At 40.0% G+C, this 17,868-nt stretch overlaps 1 protein-coding gene across 1 annotated transcript; it reads right to left on the bottom strand.

Moving 5' to 3' along the window:
* Positions 1-7,642: 7,642 nt before the first annotated feature.
* LOC115899139 (olfactory receptor 2T5) lies at positions 7,643-10,180 on the bottom strand. The gene has a single exon (XM_030936148.1). It carries the CDS (start codon positions 10,159-10,161, stop codon positions 9,214-9,216), a length of 948 nt encoding a protein of 315 aa, XP_030792008.1. The 5' UTR covers positions 10,162-10,180; the 3' UTR covers positions 7,643-9,213.
* Between the last annotated feature and the right edge of the window lie 7,688 nt (positions 10,181-17,868).

The raw sequence follows: 17,868 nt of genomic DNA, 5'->3' as shown, positions 1-17,868 counted from the left end.
AAATACAGACACAGCTTGTTCCTGCTCAGGGGAGTGGGAGAAACCCTGTGTCATGTATATTTAAACACACAGTTCCTAAGTAAAGACCACTGAAAGATGGAGGAGCAAGTGGCCAAAGCTTTGTTCCTACTTTAGGGGGATTTCATATGAAGGACTGAGGAAGATGAGGTATGAAAAGCCAGAAGTCCAAGCTGAAACAGGTAAGAAGTAGAGAGCCACAGGCCAAGATCAAATGGGTAACAAGTAGAGAGTCTGCATTTGAACCAGGCAGTCTGACTCAGGGTCCGCATGTCATCTCAACCATGGGATGACCACCACAGACACCTTGTTCCTTTCTTATCCCCCATATTCTGGCTTCTTTCCTGCTATGTACACTTCCCCTAAGTCTCCACACACCTGGGACCACCTGCCCCCATGATCCTGTTCCCATATCTCACCTTGAATGAAGAGTTAAGCCAGGAATGAAGCATCTGAAATAATGTTGAAGGAGAAAAGCTGAAGTGAGTGGAGAAGGCCATCACTGTGTCCTTTACTTTCTGTCGGCCACTGCCTGTCTCCCAGTCTAGACCCTACCTACAGGTGAGGCCTCCAGCACAGCTCATCTCTGCACTGTCTCCGTGTAGAACCCAAGTCCCTGCTCAGATTAGATATACGAAATCCCCTAGTTGTAGATTTGGGGGCCTGTGGAAATGAATCTCTCATAAACTGCTGAAGGGTACAAATTAACACAGCTTGAGAGAAGTGGCCTGAAGTGAGCTTCACTACACACTAAGCCAGGACCAGATTATTAGTCCCAACAAAATAGTTTGTTTATAGTCCCTCTGGTGGACTCCAGAAGAGGAAGACGGCAGATAGGAGGCAGGACTGACTTGCAGCTCCCACTCGGATGGACGGAGCAGCATGTGGAGATTCACACTGTGAACTTCTGCACCAAGGACTACCATAGGACATACCAGGAAAGCCAAGAGAATTCACACACCCTTTGAAGGAGGAGGCTTGCCACTGCAGGCTCCGTGCCAAAAACTGAGTGCCAAAATGTGTGAAAGTGTAAAAGGGGGATGCTCCACCCTCAGACACATATCCTCACTGGGGAACCTGAAGGTCCAGATGGTGGAAAAAGGATTTAATCTTACGTGGAGCTGAGATGAATTTAGAGAGCCAAGCAAAATACGCAGGTAAGGGAAGCAACAACAAGAGCTATGTAGGCACTCTTGGCCCCCAGGGAAGCCATCTCTGACTTTGTCTTGCAGGGATCCTTGGGAGGGCTGCCAGTGGAACTGGGGAAAGACCACAAGGAGAAGGAAACTTTCAGATCAATTTTGTAATAATCTTGACTAATGTGAAGTTTCCTGGACAGAACCTGGGGAGGGGAAACTGGGGGTGCAGATACAAGCACAGAAGCTGAGGCAGACAGAGAGGCATGACCTAAAAGCCCTGCTTGCTTTCTTAATGAGGGGCTTGTAGACTGGGGCAAGTTCTCAGCCCTGCTCACCAGCTGCCTGGAAATAAACTCAGTGCTACTGGGAGCACAAAGTGGAGATGAGACTGGCCTTTTGTGCTGCATGGGAGCTGGGTAAAGGCTGTAACTGCTGGTTTCCCCCACTTCCCTGGCGACCTGCATGACACAGCAGAGGCAGGCATAATCCCCTGGAAACATAACTCCATCAGTCTGAGGACCACACCCCAATTCCACACAGCAGCCAAAGCAAGCCCCACCCAAGGACAGTCTGAGTTCAGACAGGCCTAACACTGCCCCCACCTCATGGCCTTCCTCTACCCACCCTGGGAGCCAAAGATAATCTCATGGGAGTTCTGAGGCCCGGCCCATTGCCTGAGAAATCTGCATATTTACCCAGGTAACCCTAAGGCAAGCTTGTGTCTTCCCTACACTACTGCAGCTGATGCACTCTTGAAAGAATCAACTGCTGGCTGGAGACCAACCAGCACACTTATAAAAAACACAGCCAAAGACCCTCACGGAGTCCACTTCACTCCCCTGCTACCTCCACCACAGCATGTGCTAGTATCCATGGCTGAGAGACCTGAAGACAGATCACCACAAGGCTCTTTGTGGACACTCTCCAGTACCAGCCCAGAGCACAGTAGCTTTGCTGGGCGGTTAGATGTGGAAGAGAAACAACAATCTCTGCACTTCGGTTCTCAGAAAGGCCATCCCTAGAAGAAGGGGTAGATACCACATCAAGGGAACACCCCACGGGACAAAAGAATCTCAACAGCAGCCCTTTAGCCCCACATCTTCCCTCTCATATAGTTTACCCAAATGAGAAAAATCCTGGAAAACAATTCTGAAAATGTGACAAAACAAGGTTTTCTGACACTCCCAAAAGATCACAGTAGCTCACCAGCAATGGATCCAAACCAAGGAGATAGCCCTTAATTGCCAGATAAATGATTCATAAGGCCAATTATTAAACTACTCAAAGAAGCACCAGAGAAAGGTGATTGCCAACTTAAAGAAAATTTTAAAAACTGTTGCAAGACATGGATGGAAAAATCTCCAGAGAAATAAAACACAATCACAACTTCTGGAAATCAAGGACACAGAGAAGAATGCAAAAAGTTGTGTACTTCTTTAGATATAACAAACCAGTGATGCATGGCATCGGGATAAATTCAGAAATAATTACTAAACAAGATTCCATATGGTAGAGATGAGAAATTAGATTTTGCCTATGTTCAAGTGGGAGAACACCCATTTCAAACACCCAAGATTATAGAAGGATGAAAAATTTTAACTTTGAGCTGCTGAGGGAAGCTTGAAAGTATTTAATTCTGACATTTGATGTTCTTTATAACCATATTATTAATTACTCAGATGGTACTTAGGAATGAAGGCAAGTCATTAACCTACAAAAACCCCAAAGTACAAGGAAACAACAACAACAAAAAATCCTTTAAGACCGAGTCTCACTCTGTCGTCCAGGCTGGAGTGCGGTGCTGCTATCTCACTGCAACCTCTGCCTCCCCGGTTCAAGCCATTCTCCTGCCTCAGCCTCCCGAGTAGCTGGGACGACAGATGTGTGCCTCCATGCCATGTTAATTTTTGTATTTTTAGTAGAGATGGGGTTTCACCATGGTGGCCAGGCTGGTCTGGAACCCCTGACCTCAAGTGATCTGCCCGTGGTGTCCTCCCAAAGTGCTGGGATTACAGCCATGAGCCACTGTTCCCCCACTGATTGGGTTCATTCAATTGCTTTGTCTTCAATCTCTGAACTTTTTTTTTTTTAAATGCCAGTACCATCCTGTTTTGGTGTTTAATAGCTTTGTAGTATATCGGATAGTATGATGCCTATAGATCCATTCATTTTGCTCAGAATTGCTTCGGATATTTGGAGTCTATTTTGCTTCCATGTGAACTTTAGGATTGTTTTTTCTATTTCTGGAAAGAATATCTTTTGTATTTGGATAGCGATTGCTTTAATTCTGTAGCTCTCTTTTGGTAGATGGACATTTTAATGATATCAGTTCTTCTAATCCACGAACACAGGGAATCTTTCCATTTGTGATTGCTTCAATTTGAGTTCTATAGTTTTTCTTGTAGAGATCTTTCATTTCCTTGGCTAAATTTATTCCTAGTTATTTTGTACTTACTTTAGCTTTTGTAAATGGGATTGCCTTATTTCGCTTTCAGATTGTTCACTGTTGGCATGTATAAATGCTACTAATTTTGTATGTTGATTTTGTATCTTGCAAATTTACTGAATTCATTTAGCAATTCTAACAGTCTTTGCTGGTATCTTTAGTATTTTTTTTATACATGACCAGGTCATGTGTAAACAGGGAAAATTTGACTTCCTTCTTTCCAATTTAGAGGCTTTTGTTTCTTTCTTTTGCCTAATTGCTCTGGCTAAGACCAGACACAGCTTCTTTTTCTCTCCTGAATTCATGTGAATTCAGGATGTTATTCTTGTTTTTGAATAGTTTCTAGTTGTGCTTTTGTGGGTGTGGATGAATGATCCCGGAGAATCTTCTATTCATCTATCTTGTGGCTATAACTCCTGAGTCTTTCTTGACTTTAAAAATACAGTTTGCTGTTAGAGTATAGAAACTCTAATTTGTGTACATTGATTTTATATCCTGAAACTTTCCTGAATTTGTTTATTAGGGAAGTTTTTGTTGAAGTCTTTAGTTTTTTTTTTTTATATGTAATATTACTTTATAAGCAAACAGAAACCATGTCACTTTTTCCTTTCCTATTTACATTTTTATTTTCCTTACATAATTGCTTTGTCTGGGACTTCCAGTACTATGTTACATAAAAGTGGCAAGAGTGAGCATTCTGGTTTTTTGCTGAATCTTAAAGAAAAAGCTTTCAACATTTCATTGTTAAGTATTGTGTCAGCTGTGGGTTTGTCACAGGTGGGCTTTATTATGTTGAGATACATTTCTTGTATACCTAATTTGTTGAGAGTTTTGGAATTTTGTCAAATGCTTTTCCCCATCTACTTAATCACACAATTGTATCATTCATTCTGTTAATGTGCTATGTGATGTTTATTATTTTGCATCTGTTGAAGCATCCTTGCATCCCTGGGACGAATCCCATTTGATCATGGTGAATGCTTTTTGAAATGTTCTTTTCAATTCAGTTTGCTAACTTTTTTTGAGGAATTTTGCGTTCATGTTCCCGAAGGATATTGACCTGTAGTTCCTTTTTTGTGCCCGTGTCCTTCTGTGGCTTTGGTATTAGGGTAATTCTGGCCTTGTAAAATGAATTTGGACGTATTCCCACGTGTGAGAAGAATTGGTATTAGTTCTTTCCATTTTTGATGGAATGCTGCAGTGAGTCCATATTGTCCTGGGCTCTATTTTCCTTTTTGGTGGGAGACTTTTATTACTACTTCATTGCATAATTCATTATTGGTTTGCTTAGATTTACTATTTATAATTCAATCCTCATAGGTTTTATGCATCAATGAATTTATATCTTCCAGTTTATCTAATTTTTGGCATGCAATTATTCATTATACTTTCATAATCTTTTGTATTTCTGTGGCCTCAGTTCTAGTGTTTCCTTTTACAATTTCTGATTTACTGTAACCTTCTTAATTTTTTTCCACAAAAAGACTTATCTGATGTTTTGCATTTTTTTATCATTTGTTTTGTTTCTTCTTTTATTGTTAATTTATCTACTAATTTGGGGCTTCTTTTTTCTAGTTAATTAAGGTACAATGTTACCTTTTCTTATTTGAGGTCTTTCTTCTTTACTGATGTAGCCCTTCATCGCTGTAAACTTCCCCTTTGATCTGCTTCCACTGTGTCCTGTAGGTTTTGGTATGTTGAATTTTCCATTTTCATTTGCCTCAAGCAACTTTTTATTTTTCCTTTTAATGTTTTCATTGACACACCTATTGTTTAGGAGCATATTATTTAGTCACCATTTATTTGCAAACTTTTGGAGAATTCTTCATTTACAGTTTAAACTGCTGTGATCAGAAACGATGCTTGATCTTTTTATCTTCTTAAGTCTTTTCCATACTAAACATGTGACCTAACCTAGAAAATGTTTCATGTGCAATTGAGTCTAGTGTGTATTCTGCAGCTACTGAATAAAATGTTTTGCTTACACTTTTTAGGTCCATCGCCCTAGAGCGCAACTTAGCTGTTATTTCATTGTTGACTTCCTGTCTGGATAATCTTTCCATTGCTGAAAGTGTGGTGAAGTTTCTTAGTATTTTATTGCTATCTCTCCCCTTAGATCTATTAATAGTTAACTTTATATATTTAGGTGATCTAATGTTTAGAGCATATATAGTCACAATTATTATATACTTTTTGTTGAATTGGCTTTTTAATCATTATATAAGATCTTCTTCGTCTCTCTACAGTTCTGGACTTGTCTATTTTATCTGATATAAGCATAGCTACTCCTGCTCTTTTCTGGTTACGACTTGCATGAGATATCCTTTTTGACCACTTCACTTCAGTCTACATATGTCCTCGCAGGTTAAAATAATCTGCTTTTGCACAGCAAAAGAAACTACCATCAGAGTGAACAGGCAACCTACAGAATGGGAGAAAATTTTTGCAACATACTCATCTGACAAAGGGCTAATATCCAGAATCTACAAAGAACTCAAACAAATATACAAGAAAAAAGCAAACAACCCCATCAAAAAGTGGGCAAAGGATATGAACAGACATTTCTCAAAAGAAGACATTCATACAGCCAACAGACACATGAAAAAATGCTCATCATCACTCGCCATCAGAGAAATGCAAATCAAAACCACAATGAGATACCATCTCACACCAGTTAGAATGGCAATCATTAAGAAGTCAGGAAACAACAGGTGTTGGAGAGGATGTGGAGAAATAGGAACACTTTTACACTGTTGGTGGGATTGTAAACTAGTTCAACCATTATGGAAAACAGTATGGCAATTCCTCAAGGATCTAGAACTAGATGTACCATATGACCCAGCCATCCCACTACTGGGTATATACCCAAAGGATTATAAATTAGTCTACTACAAAGACACATGCACACGTATGTTTATTGCGGCACTATTCACAATAGCAAAGACTTGGAATCAACCCAAATGTCCATCTGTGACAGACTGGATTAAGAAAATGTGGCACATATACACCATGGAATACTATGCAGCCATAAAAAAGGATGAGTTTGCGTCCTTTGTAGGGACATGGATGCAGCTGGAAACCATCATTCTTAGCAAACTATCACAAGAAGAGAAAACCAAACACCGCATGTTCTCACTCATAGGTGGGAACTGAACAATGAGATCACTTGGACTCGGGAAGGGGAACATCACACACTGGGGCCTATCATGGGGAGGGGGGAGGAGGGAGGGATTGCACTGGGGAGTTATACATGATATAAATGATGAATTGATGGGTGCTGACGAGTTGATGGGTGCAGCACACCAACATGGCATAAGTATACATATGTAACAAACCTGCACGTTATGCACATGTACCCTAGAACTTAAAGTATAATAAAAAATAATAATAATAATAATCTGTTGAAGGTACCATTTTTTATTCATTCTGCCACTGTATGTCTTTTGATTGGACAATTTAATACATTTACATTCAAGATAACTTTTGATACATAGGGACTTAATACAATAATTTTGTTAGTTGTTTTCCAGTTATTTTGTAGAGTCTTTTTTCCTTCCTTCCTATCTTCTTTTGGGGCTAAGTGATGTTTTTTCTAGTGGTATGCATTGATTCCTTGTTTTAAAATATTCTTTGTCTATGTACTACAGGTTTTTGCTTCGTAGTTACAAGACTTACCAAAAATATTATGGCAGGTTATTTTAATCTGCTAAACAACTTAATGTTGAGCACAATAACTCTACAAAAATCATTTTAAGAAATTTTGCTATATTTTATTTCCTGTTACAAATATGTTTTAAAGATAACCATCAAATGTGTCTATAATTATAATTCAGCAAATGGAGAGTTGACACATGTTCTTTAACTCATCCAAGTTAGAGTATGCCTTTTATATTGTCTGAGTTCAGGATAAATATTAAAAACTAGTTCTCTTGTATTTTTTCCAAAACACTACAGAATCTTTGTTATAGTCATAAAATAATTGGATGTGGTGAGAGAAGAGGAATCTGTACTTTTGAAACCACCTGATGATTCACAAGTTGGACAGTCAATTAGGAAATTACAGGCATGCAGCTACCACAGCTGTGCTTTTATGTACCAGGTTCAGCAGGCCCCACTTCAAATGTCCTCCTATCAGCCTATCCTGGTGTAAAGGCATGGTCGACTCCACCTAGGTCATCATTTAGATCACCATTCTCATTTACCTGGTCTCCGTGTTTTTGGTCTCCAATTGATTTTATCTCCAATTGATTACCACACAAATATTTGCAAAATACAAATCTGATCATCTCACTATTGTTTTTAAAACCTGGGCCACACAAGGGCAAGAAAGGAGGCTATAATGAAATGAGAAAGAAGGATCTACTGGAGCATGGCTCTCTCTGGCTTAGTCAGCCCTCTGTCTTTGCCCATGCTGTGCTTTTCCCCAGCAGCATGTCTCTGAGCATGTTTCCCTGGCTCCACTATCACACACTCAGCTGAGGGTAACTTCTAGTCACTCTTCAGCACTGAGCCGCAGAGTCTCCTCTCAGCTCCTTGTTTGAACTCAGCTGTCACAGATGGAATTAGTGTGTCCTTATGAGCTGTACACTTCACACCTGAGTATCAAAACTATTTTATTACATTGTTTGCATAAACAACTACATGTATTTTTCCAGTTCCTTGGAAAAAGTAGCCATGTGCTATTCCAAATTTAATCTTATTTAGCTATTTTTAATTATAATAAAGCACAAAACGTTTGTTGAATAAATGAAGGATTGAATGTTGATGACATCACTCCTTGTTTGCATAACAAGTTACATGTTTGAAATCTCAGCTCAGGAATCACCCTGGGCAGGTAACCTTCCCTAAAACTCCTCCCACTCAGGTGTAATATTTTTTCAGCAGTCCATTATGTGATCTTACATCCTCAGTATACCATATGGCACTGAATATTTCAGAGAGGCAATATCGACTAGATGCTGTCAGAATCAGGCCATGCAGAAAAAGGTAGCCCTCAAAAAAGAAGGGGCAATGACCGGATTTTCTCAGTAGTTATTAGACACAATGCAATGAGCATGATTTCTAAGATGTCACAATTCCACCAAGTGAAAAGAGAATATTTTCAAAAAGGGAGAAAACCCTGGTATTTAATTATTTGTAAATGATTTGGAATTTACAGAAAACTGTCATTAAAAATAGTACAATTACTACCTACATACCCTTCACCTAGACTCACCTGTGGCAGCAACATTGTGCTCAGTCTGTTTCACTGCCCCCCTCTCTCTTCCTCCTTCCCTCTCATCATTTGAACACCTCAGGACCTTTATTTCTCTAAATATTTTATTATGCATTTCCTAAGGTTTTGAATACTTTTTCACAAAATTAAAGAGCAGTTATCAACTTCCAAAAATGTTACATTAGTACAACACAATCATATAAGAATTTTGGGTGGACAAGGACGGCAAAATAGTTTCCACACAGTGAAAGAATTCTTCAACATGAGATGAAAATGAGATGAGACATCATTGTATGAGAGTCTAAGGAACAACATGGGGATAAAATCCTAAGTACCTGATGGGTAGAGAAAAGGAAAATAAATCTTTATATCCAAATTTCCTACTTCACAATTTCCTAAAGGACCATTCTCACAGTTAACCTTTTCTTCAGAACCCCCATGACATCCTTATTCCTAAGACTATAGATTAAAGGGTTCAGCACTGGAGTGAGGATGGTGTAGAAGACAGATACCATCATGTCCTTCTCAGGGGTGTGGTAGGAGCTGGGGAGCATGTAGGTGTAGATGGCAGCCCCGTAGAAGAGGATGACCACAGTCAGGTGGGAGGAGCAGGTGGCAAAGGCCTTTTTCCGGCCCTCTGCTGAGTTCATCCTGTGGATGGTGAGGAGGATGAGTAAATAGGAGCTTGAAATGACCGTCACAGGGATGAGGAGCATGAGGACACAGCATAGGTACATGAGGGTCTCATAGAGGGAGGTGTCCGAGCAGGACAGGACTGTTACAGCAGGGACTTCACAGAAGAAATGATGAATCTCCCGGGATCTGCAGAACGGGAAGGTCATGGTGATGGGAGTGAGCATGAAGCCATCCACTGAGCCCAGGAACCAGCAGCCCGATGCCAGGAAGAGACACACCCTATGGGTCATGAGGACAGGGTAACGGAGAGGATGGCAGATGGCCACGTAGCGGTCATAGGCCATGGCGGCTAGAAGGAAAAATTCCGAACCTCCTAGTGTCAGATAGAGGAACATCTGCATCCCACACTTAGGGGCTGAGATCTTATTCACACCCATGACCTGGTCCAGGAGCATCTTGGGCACAGTGACAGAAATGTACACCATGTCCATGAGAGACAATTGACTGATGAAAAAGTACATGGGGGTGTGGAGGTGGGCGTCACAGTGTATCAGAAGGATCAGGACAGCATTTCCAGACAATGCCATCAGGAAAACCACAAAAATGACCACACACAGTAGAGCTGGATATTTGGATCTTCTGAAGAGTCCCATCAGGATGAAATCCGACCATCCAGTATGGTTGGCCATCCCGGTGGTGTTGGCCATGAGGTTTCCCCTAGGCCACCAAGGAGAGTTTTGGAGTTAGTGTAACGCATCCCTTTGTAACAAGTGTTTAGTGAGTACTCACGTTCGTGTATGCTGATTGTGCTAACCTGAGTGAGTCCCGCGGGTCTGGGGAGTTGAGTATATAAATGACATAATACAACAAATTTACAAAACAAACTAAGAATTCACAACTATAGGCCAAAAGAATTGGTAACTGATAGTAAGGTTGTCACGGTTCAAATTCATCAACTTTCCTGATAGCGTCATTTATCAACAAGTACTGGAAATTTGCAGAACCACCCTCCTCTGCTAACACAAATGTGACTCATTGAAAAAGATAAATCAAACTCGTTTTTTCTAGAGTTTTTGTCATAGAAGGCTGAATTAACATCTCTGGTTTACGAAAATAAGCATCTTCAAAATACTCAGAGGTATATTTCATATAAGAAAGAAGCAGCAAGTAACTAAAGCGTAACTTGGAAAAGAAGTTAGACCAGATGTTTGAAACTCCTCCCCCCCAGGATCGGGCCGTGCTGTGAGGTTCTACGATTGCATGGAGCGAGCCTCACCTTCTCGTGAGCAGGGAAGGGTCCTCACACGACGGACCCTTTAGACATTGAGGGACATGAGTAAGGAGCACACACACAGACTCCAGCCATAGCTCCATCTTTTTCTCTATCTGCCATTCCTTTCTCCAGTCTACATCAAAAAGGATAAAAATCATGTCTGAGCTCAGCTGTGATGAGGGGAAAGTGAGGAAATGTAATGAAAGTGCTTAGAATGGTACAGTTTCCGATAAACAAACACATATACTCTTCAAGAGTTAATATCTATACTATTCTGCACAACCTACCTAAGATGGTTGCTACTATTATTATTATATAAGATGCATTAACTTCCATTCTCCAGATGCAGTACCTGTTCATACATTTAAGAAGTTGATTTTCAAAATAAAAATGGCAGAAGGTCTGCAAAATAAAGCATGATCCCCTTGGAAAAAAACAACTTTGGATTTTATATTTGTGTGTTTATGTGTAAATGTTCTGGTTTTATATATAAACATATATTTATGTAAACACACACAGGTGAATATATAACTATGTTCTACATTTCTTATTTTAACCCTGGTTATGCAGAGCTTTTGGAGAATCCCATGTCCTTCCTGTCTAGTACGTGGTCCTCCAACCTCATCTCCTTATAGCTCCACTCATTTTAAAGCTCATTAAATCTCAGCAAGGAAGAACTAGAATTTGGAGGGTCACTGCTGTTTCTCAGACAAGGCTTTAGTTGTTTTTGCAAACATCATATGTTTTATTGCCTGCCACAATCAGTCTTTCATACAAACTGAGAAGCAGCGAGGAAAATCAAACACTGAGATGCCTCTGACTTCAACTCACTGTTTCCTTCTCGACCGTGGAACTCACAGCCTGTCTCTGTGTTATATGCTGAAGATGAATCAAAGAAGGAGGTCACAGTCTATTCAGGGAAAAATTATTTTGTAAATGTGATTTAAAGTGGAATTTTTAAATAGCTACAAAATAAAGGCAATAGACACAAAATATATCTGGCCTTTCTGAAATAATCCCTAACAGCTTCTTCCACATTTTCTCTGAAAGAAATTAAACCTTTCCAACTTTTCAACTTCTGATATGTTAGATGTTAAATTTTGATAGCCCTTGTCAAGAATAAGGACAGAATAACTCCTCTTTCTGGGAAGACTTTAGCTGTGGTTATGATGCAGGGACATTTTGGAATGAATTTACAAGTTTCAAATACATTTTGTATTCATGTAATAATTATGAAAACTAGTTAAGACATTCAATTCACCAAAAGTTCCAATATTCTGGGATGCTTTGATGCTTTAATATAAATATCCAACAAATCTGAGACATTTTGTGTGTCTATATATTTCTATACATATGAATAGGTAGGTAGGTAGGTGGGTAGATTATTTGTTTCAAATGCCGTCCCCACTGGCAAATGGTGGCTGAGATCTGTGTACAATTTTAAAACATTCCAATAAACTGCAAAACACACCTGCTGATCTCGTCTGTATTTGTGGCCAAAATGAAGCAAGGACCAGAGGAGTGACCAGCACATGTGAAGACCTCAAAGGTATTTGCTCAGTAAATTCAGGGGAACAGGAGGGCAGGGAGATGCGGGGTTTGCTAAGCAAATCTCTGCTGCACTTTGGTAAATGGGGATCACTATCATTAAGCCACTCAGAAAGCTCACCCAGGACACGGGACAGCTATGGGAACACTGTGTCCACACGTAGTGACTGGCCCCCTGTTCATTCTTATTCTTCTCTATCCACTTGTTTGAATTTTATGGAAATTGCTTAATGCATGTTTAACTTGGGGATTTATTATAAGTATAAATGGAGTCATATCAAATCTTTATTTGAAGCAGACACCATCCCAGGAATTGTTCTAATACCAATACTAAAATTGTTTAACACTTGACCATTTCTTCTTTCCCAAGAGCCTATGAGTTACTTCATCATATTATTTTCTCTTTTTACATATTATAAAAATTCAGGTTCTCAGGGTACCTGCCTAATATCACCCACCTAACCTGAGAAAGAACGCATGTCTCAGCCCAAGAGTGGGACCCAGAGCATGTAACTCTGCCTCAGTTCTCTAACGGACACCATCCTCCCTCCACAGTCTACACTTGGGTTTAGGCCACCCTCTGTGGGTTTCATCAGGGAAACATAAAATGATTGAGACATTGTTTCCAGAGTTTTGTAACCCTCAGAAATCATCCCCACTCAAAAGAAAATCAGTCACTTTTCCTCTATAAAAGTTTAGTGACAGGAAAATAAATGCATCTTTGTATAAAAATACAAAAATATAGAAAAATGTTTTCATAAATGGAAATTAAAAATCCATTGACAATTATGTCACAGTAAATAAGTTATATAGAAGTTTTAAGAAAGAGTCACATATATTTTTCTCCATTAAAAAACAAAGACAAAATGAGGAAATGCTGTGAAGAACTAATAGAACGTTTCAGAAGCACAGCAAGTGGAGAGCCGTGATTACCCTTTCGTTCCTAATAGAAGGTTTCAGAAGCAGAACAAGTCGAGAGCAGGGCTTACCCTTTCGTTTCTGCTAGTACTGCCTGTCTGCCTGGCAGAACTCACCATCAGATGCTGTCTTGAACCTCACCTAGACGAGCTAGTGGTCTGTGGCCAGGTTAAGAGCACAAAGAGCAGTAAGAAGGTGATGTCATGCCTGGTTTTACCATGTCCACTAGGGGAGTGGAGGAAAGCTTTCTGTTGATACATCACCTCTGGGATTTGAAGAAGAATGCAATTAAGAGAGCTAAAGTAGTCAGTAGGTAGCTCTCCTGAACCATTCTGGTTCTCTTCTAATGGCTTTTAAAATTTTTACCTCTGTTGTTAAATGCAAACTCTTAACCAATATTTATAATAATCTCAGATATCATCAAAATCTTATCTATGAAACATGAGTTAGTTAATAGACTTAGCCTTTTCCACTTTACAACATATATTCTATATGTATGTGTGCATCTTCATTTAATCTTCAAGTAAATTTTATGAGATAGTTATTTTTCTTCTAACGTTTCACAGGTATGGAATCTGAAACTCAGAGGTCAATTGATGTCTCAAAGATACCTCCACAAATCAGTACCTTGATCAAAACTAAAATTGAAGTCATCTCCTTCACATCTTCACCTTTCTCGCTCTTCATTAGGACTGATTGTACTCTTTTTCCCATCACTCACTTGCAATCTAGATTGCTTTAGGGTTGCATTTAATTTTTATGTTTGTTTTTGTTTTAAATACTGACATTAAAGTTATAGAAAAATCTAGAAAAACTGGTTGAATGAAAAATTTTAAACTTCTAATGTAATAAACAGAAAAAAATGTGCTTTAATATATCTTGCCTTCCACTTACAAATATTTCTTAACACCATGTATTAGGCATTTGGACAAAACGGGGAAGACGACAGAAGAAACTGCACCGCCATCATGGATCTTGCAGCCAAATTCCTCTGAACTTTCCTCTACAGACGTGCTCTGGAAACAGGTTGATCATTCTCCTGCGTCATGGAGGTCTGTTCGTGACCACCTTGTCTAGACAGTGTCCTGTTTTCAGGTGCACATTTGAGGGCTGGAGGCTCCTCTGACCCGCAGTGCTCCGGCCTGCACAGGGTCTGTCCTGTCTCCTTTGCTACTTCATTTCTCGTAAGGCTCTGAGAGTGCAGGCCCTTGTGGGTGGACACTGCAGGGTGAGAGGAAGAAGTAAACTGCTTTTTTCCCTGCGTCTGATGAGGGTTCCCGTCAGCAGCTATAAGCAACAGGGACCCTGGGGGTCTCAGGCTTCAGCCCGAGGCAGTTTCAGCCGTTGGTGAGAGGCGGGCATCTGGGTAGCTGCACATCAGCAGGGCAGGGCTCTCCCAGCAGCCCTGCAGTGCAGAGTCTCCATCAGCTCAGCAGGGAGGGGCACATGGGGCTCCAGTGGTGAGGACTCTTGGTCCTTGGATGACAACACTCCCCAGCCCACTTCTCCAGCCTTCCTGTCACCCTTTGCCACCTCTGTAACCAGTCTTCTGTGCTACATCTCTTCAGTTTGAAATACGTGGTGTTTGTGTAGATGACTGGACAGTATCTACTGGAGTTAGTATCCATCAAAGTAATTATATCACAATTGTAATCTTCTCCTAATAGTGAATAGTGACATTGTATTAAAAATTTTAACATTATAAATTATGCAGAAATAAAACTAATTATACAAAAAGCACTCTCTGAATAAGTTTTTCCCTTGACAATCTACCATTTGATATGCAGTGATTCAAATTTAATACACAACATTGAATTACTTTTCCAACAGCCTCTTCAAATTTTGCGCAGAATTAAACTTCAACTTGCACCAGTTCTGAATTGTGTGTTCTTTTCCTGCTTAGTCAATTTCACAGGTGTATCATTATTTAACTTGCCTTTTTTGATTACTAATGTTTAGATAAGTTTTCATGTTTATCCAGGTAACTGCTGTTTTTGTGAAATGTGTGTTTTTATCCTTTTCCCATTTTTTCTATTGAAACATTTTCTTTATAAATATTAACATGTTTTTTATAAATATAATGTTTTTGGTATGAAAATAGTAACTGGCCAGGCATGGTGGCTCACACCTGTAATCCCAGCATGTTGAGAGGCTGAGGCAGGTGGATCACCTGGGGTCAGGAGTTCGAGACCAGCCTGGTCAGCATGGTGAAACCCTATCTCTACTAAAAATACAAAATTAGCTGGCATGGTGGTGCATAAATCCAAGCTACTTGGGAGGCTGAGACAGGAGAATCACTTGAACCCAGGAGGCGAAAGTTGCAGTGAGCCGAGATCACACTATTGCACTCCAGCCTGGGCAAAAAGAGTGGAAAAAGAAAGGAAAAAAAAAAAAACAGTAACTCTTTGTGAATAATATCAACTAAAATATTTTTATTTCAGTTTTGGTTCTGATCTTTTGTTCCATCAGAATTTTTGAAGTATTTTGTTTAACATATTAACTTTCATAATATCTTTCACTGTTTTGTGCTTACAAAGTCTTTATGCATTTGGGGATTATTTAAAGCATCTACCTTTACATTTTTAAGGAATGAGCTTCAGAAGATTTTTTGGTACCTTTGAGTTATAATACAGAAACAATTTGGGTGTCATATGCAGTGAATTGCTATCATTATTGCTTTTAAGTAAAAAAATTCTCATGTTGAATATTGTCCTTCATTCATTCCAAAAGTAATTACTCAGGAACAGTTTTTTCCAACCACTATTCTAGGTTTTTCATGGTGAAAACAAAGATTCTGCCCACACAGAATTGATATACTGGTGGTAAATACAGGCAATAAGTTAAAGGCAGAGGTGAGACAGGAATGATTAGTGATTCCATTTTACACAGGCTACTTGGGAGCCCTTCATTTAGAAGGTGAAATTTCATCAGATCCATAAATCAAACAATGGAGTTGTCACAAACAACGCAGCAGAGATGCTTTAAGCACAGGAAACAGAAAAAGTAAAGGCTGTGAGACTGAAAGTAACTTGCAACATTTGAACAGCAGCAAGAAAATCTGTGGCTCCAGGTTGAGGTGAGAATCTTGGGAAAACATAGAAAATGGGGTTAGAAATGAAGCCAAGGAACAGGTCCTATAAAACCATGATGGTCCTTGCAAGGACCAGGGACAGTCAGAGGTATATTTAAGAAAGGGAAAACAAAAGCATGCACATGACACTCAAGAGAGTGAATGTGCATTTAGAAAAAGAAAGGAAATCTCAACGAATGTTTGGCCCCTGTCTTCTAAGAACTCTTCAGGAAGTTTACCAAGCATGCTCACATAGTCTGTTCTGACTGCAGCCTGGCTTCCCCTCCCCACTCCACCATGCTACAGCTCCCAGCAACTGCCAGCACTCAGAGAATCTCCAGAGAGTGAAGGCCCCCGGGGCTGTGACTCTCCTTGCTTCTTGGTAAATCCCACTCTGTAGAGGACTACTACGTGCTCACAAAGCAGACGTTCCGATAAGTCCTGCTCTTGTAAACGAAGCAGGGTGTTCCTTCCCTGTTTGCAGGGAGGACAAAGGAGCCAGCTGCAAACGGTAGGCCCTGGGGGCTTATGTGTAAACATCTTGAGAATCCAGAAAGTCAGGGAAAGGTCAGAAAAACAACAATGTGTCTTGTGACTTGGTAACATTCCACAAACGACTGTATAAAATAAAGCCGAGCGTGTCGTTCGGGGCGGCCTGCCGTGTTTGTCTTGTCTTGTGTTGTCTTGTGTGTTCATTCCTTTGTTTAGGAAACACGTGGACCCCAACACCACTCTGAGATATCACTGGAGGACTGACAAAGAGGAAAGACATGTGGGACAGCTTTATGAGTATCAGTGAGAAGGCTTGAGCAAGAATGCAGGAAACGACTTGAGCTAGTCCTGATGAGAGACAGTGTCTGGGCAAGGGGTTTGTGGTGGAGGAGGTGAAGGTGGATTGCTATGTATACACACAGGAATTTTGGGGCTGGGCAGGTTGGCATGGAACGCTGAAACCAATTTGGGACTACAGTTGCCCAGTACACATCTACCACGAAGATTATGCAAGGCTAGTGCATCCATGAATCCAGAGTTCATAAGAGAAGGCAGTCCTGAAATCATGGGTGTGAGAACCAGTGTGTATGGAGGAAACAATGGGATTGCACAAGGAAGGAGGGTCAACATCCTATCCCAGAAGCCAGAGCAGGGGAGGCTAAGTTTCCACATGAACTCTTTTCCATTGGTCTTTCACTGGATTCCTTTAGAATACCTTGTTTTATTGGGTGTTCCCTCATGACAATTTTAAACAACTAGTGAAACAATTCTTGTCTTCCTGTGTGTTCGTGTTCAAAATAGTCAAGCTTTTAACAGTTATTTTTTCCTTTCAGTTGATCTATTTGGCAAGGTTCAAAAGATCTAACTAATTGTACTTATTTGGAATACAATAAAATATATTTGGAAAGAGCTGATATTAAAATGTTGCAGATTTTCATAAACAAGCATGACAGGTCTCCCAGGTATCCAAACACTTAGAGGTCGAGTCTGGATTTTAAAATAATTTTAATAAAATTCTTCTACAATAATTCAGATTATTCTGAGATATTTTTATATTTAATTTTTTGAAGAGAATATTTTTATTTAAAAATACTTAAGCTTAGTCAGGACATA

Source organism: Rhinopithecus roxellana, chromosome 8 (assembly GCF_007565055.1).
Source record: "Rhinopithecus roxellana isolate Shanxi Qingling chromosome 8, ASM756505v1, whole genome shotgun sequence".
NCBI classification, from domain to species: domain Eukaryota; kingdom Metazoa; phylum Chordata; class Mammalia; order Primates; family Cercopithecidae; genus Rhinopithecus; species Rhinopithecus roxellana.
Note: the sequence above shows the minus strand (reverse complement) of the source record. Positions and strands in the feature narration are given on the sequence as shown.

What these genes read in the sequence shown, in the direction of transcription:
- LOC115899139 (XM_030936148.1), bottom strand. Translation starts at nt 10,161, where the DNA reads ATGGCCAACACCACCGGGATGGCCAACCATACTGGATGGTCGGATTTC.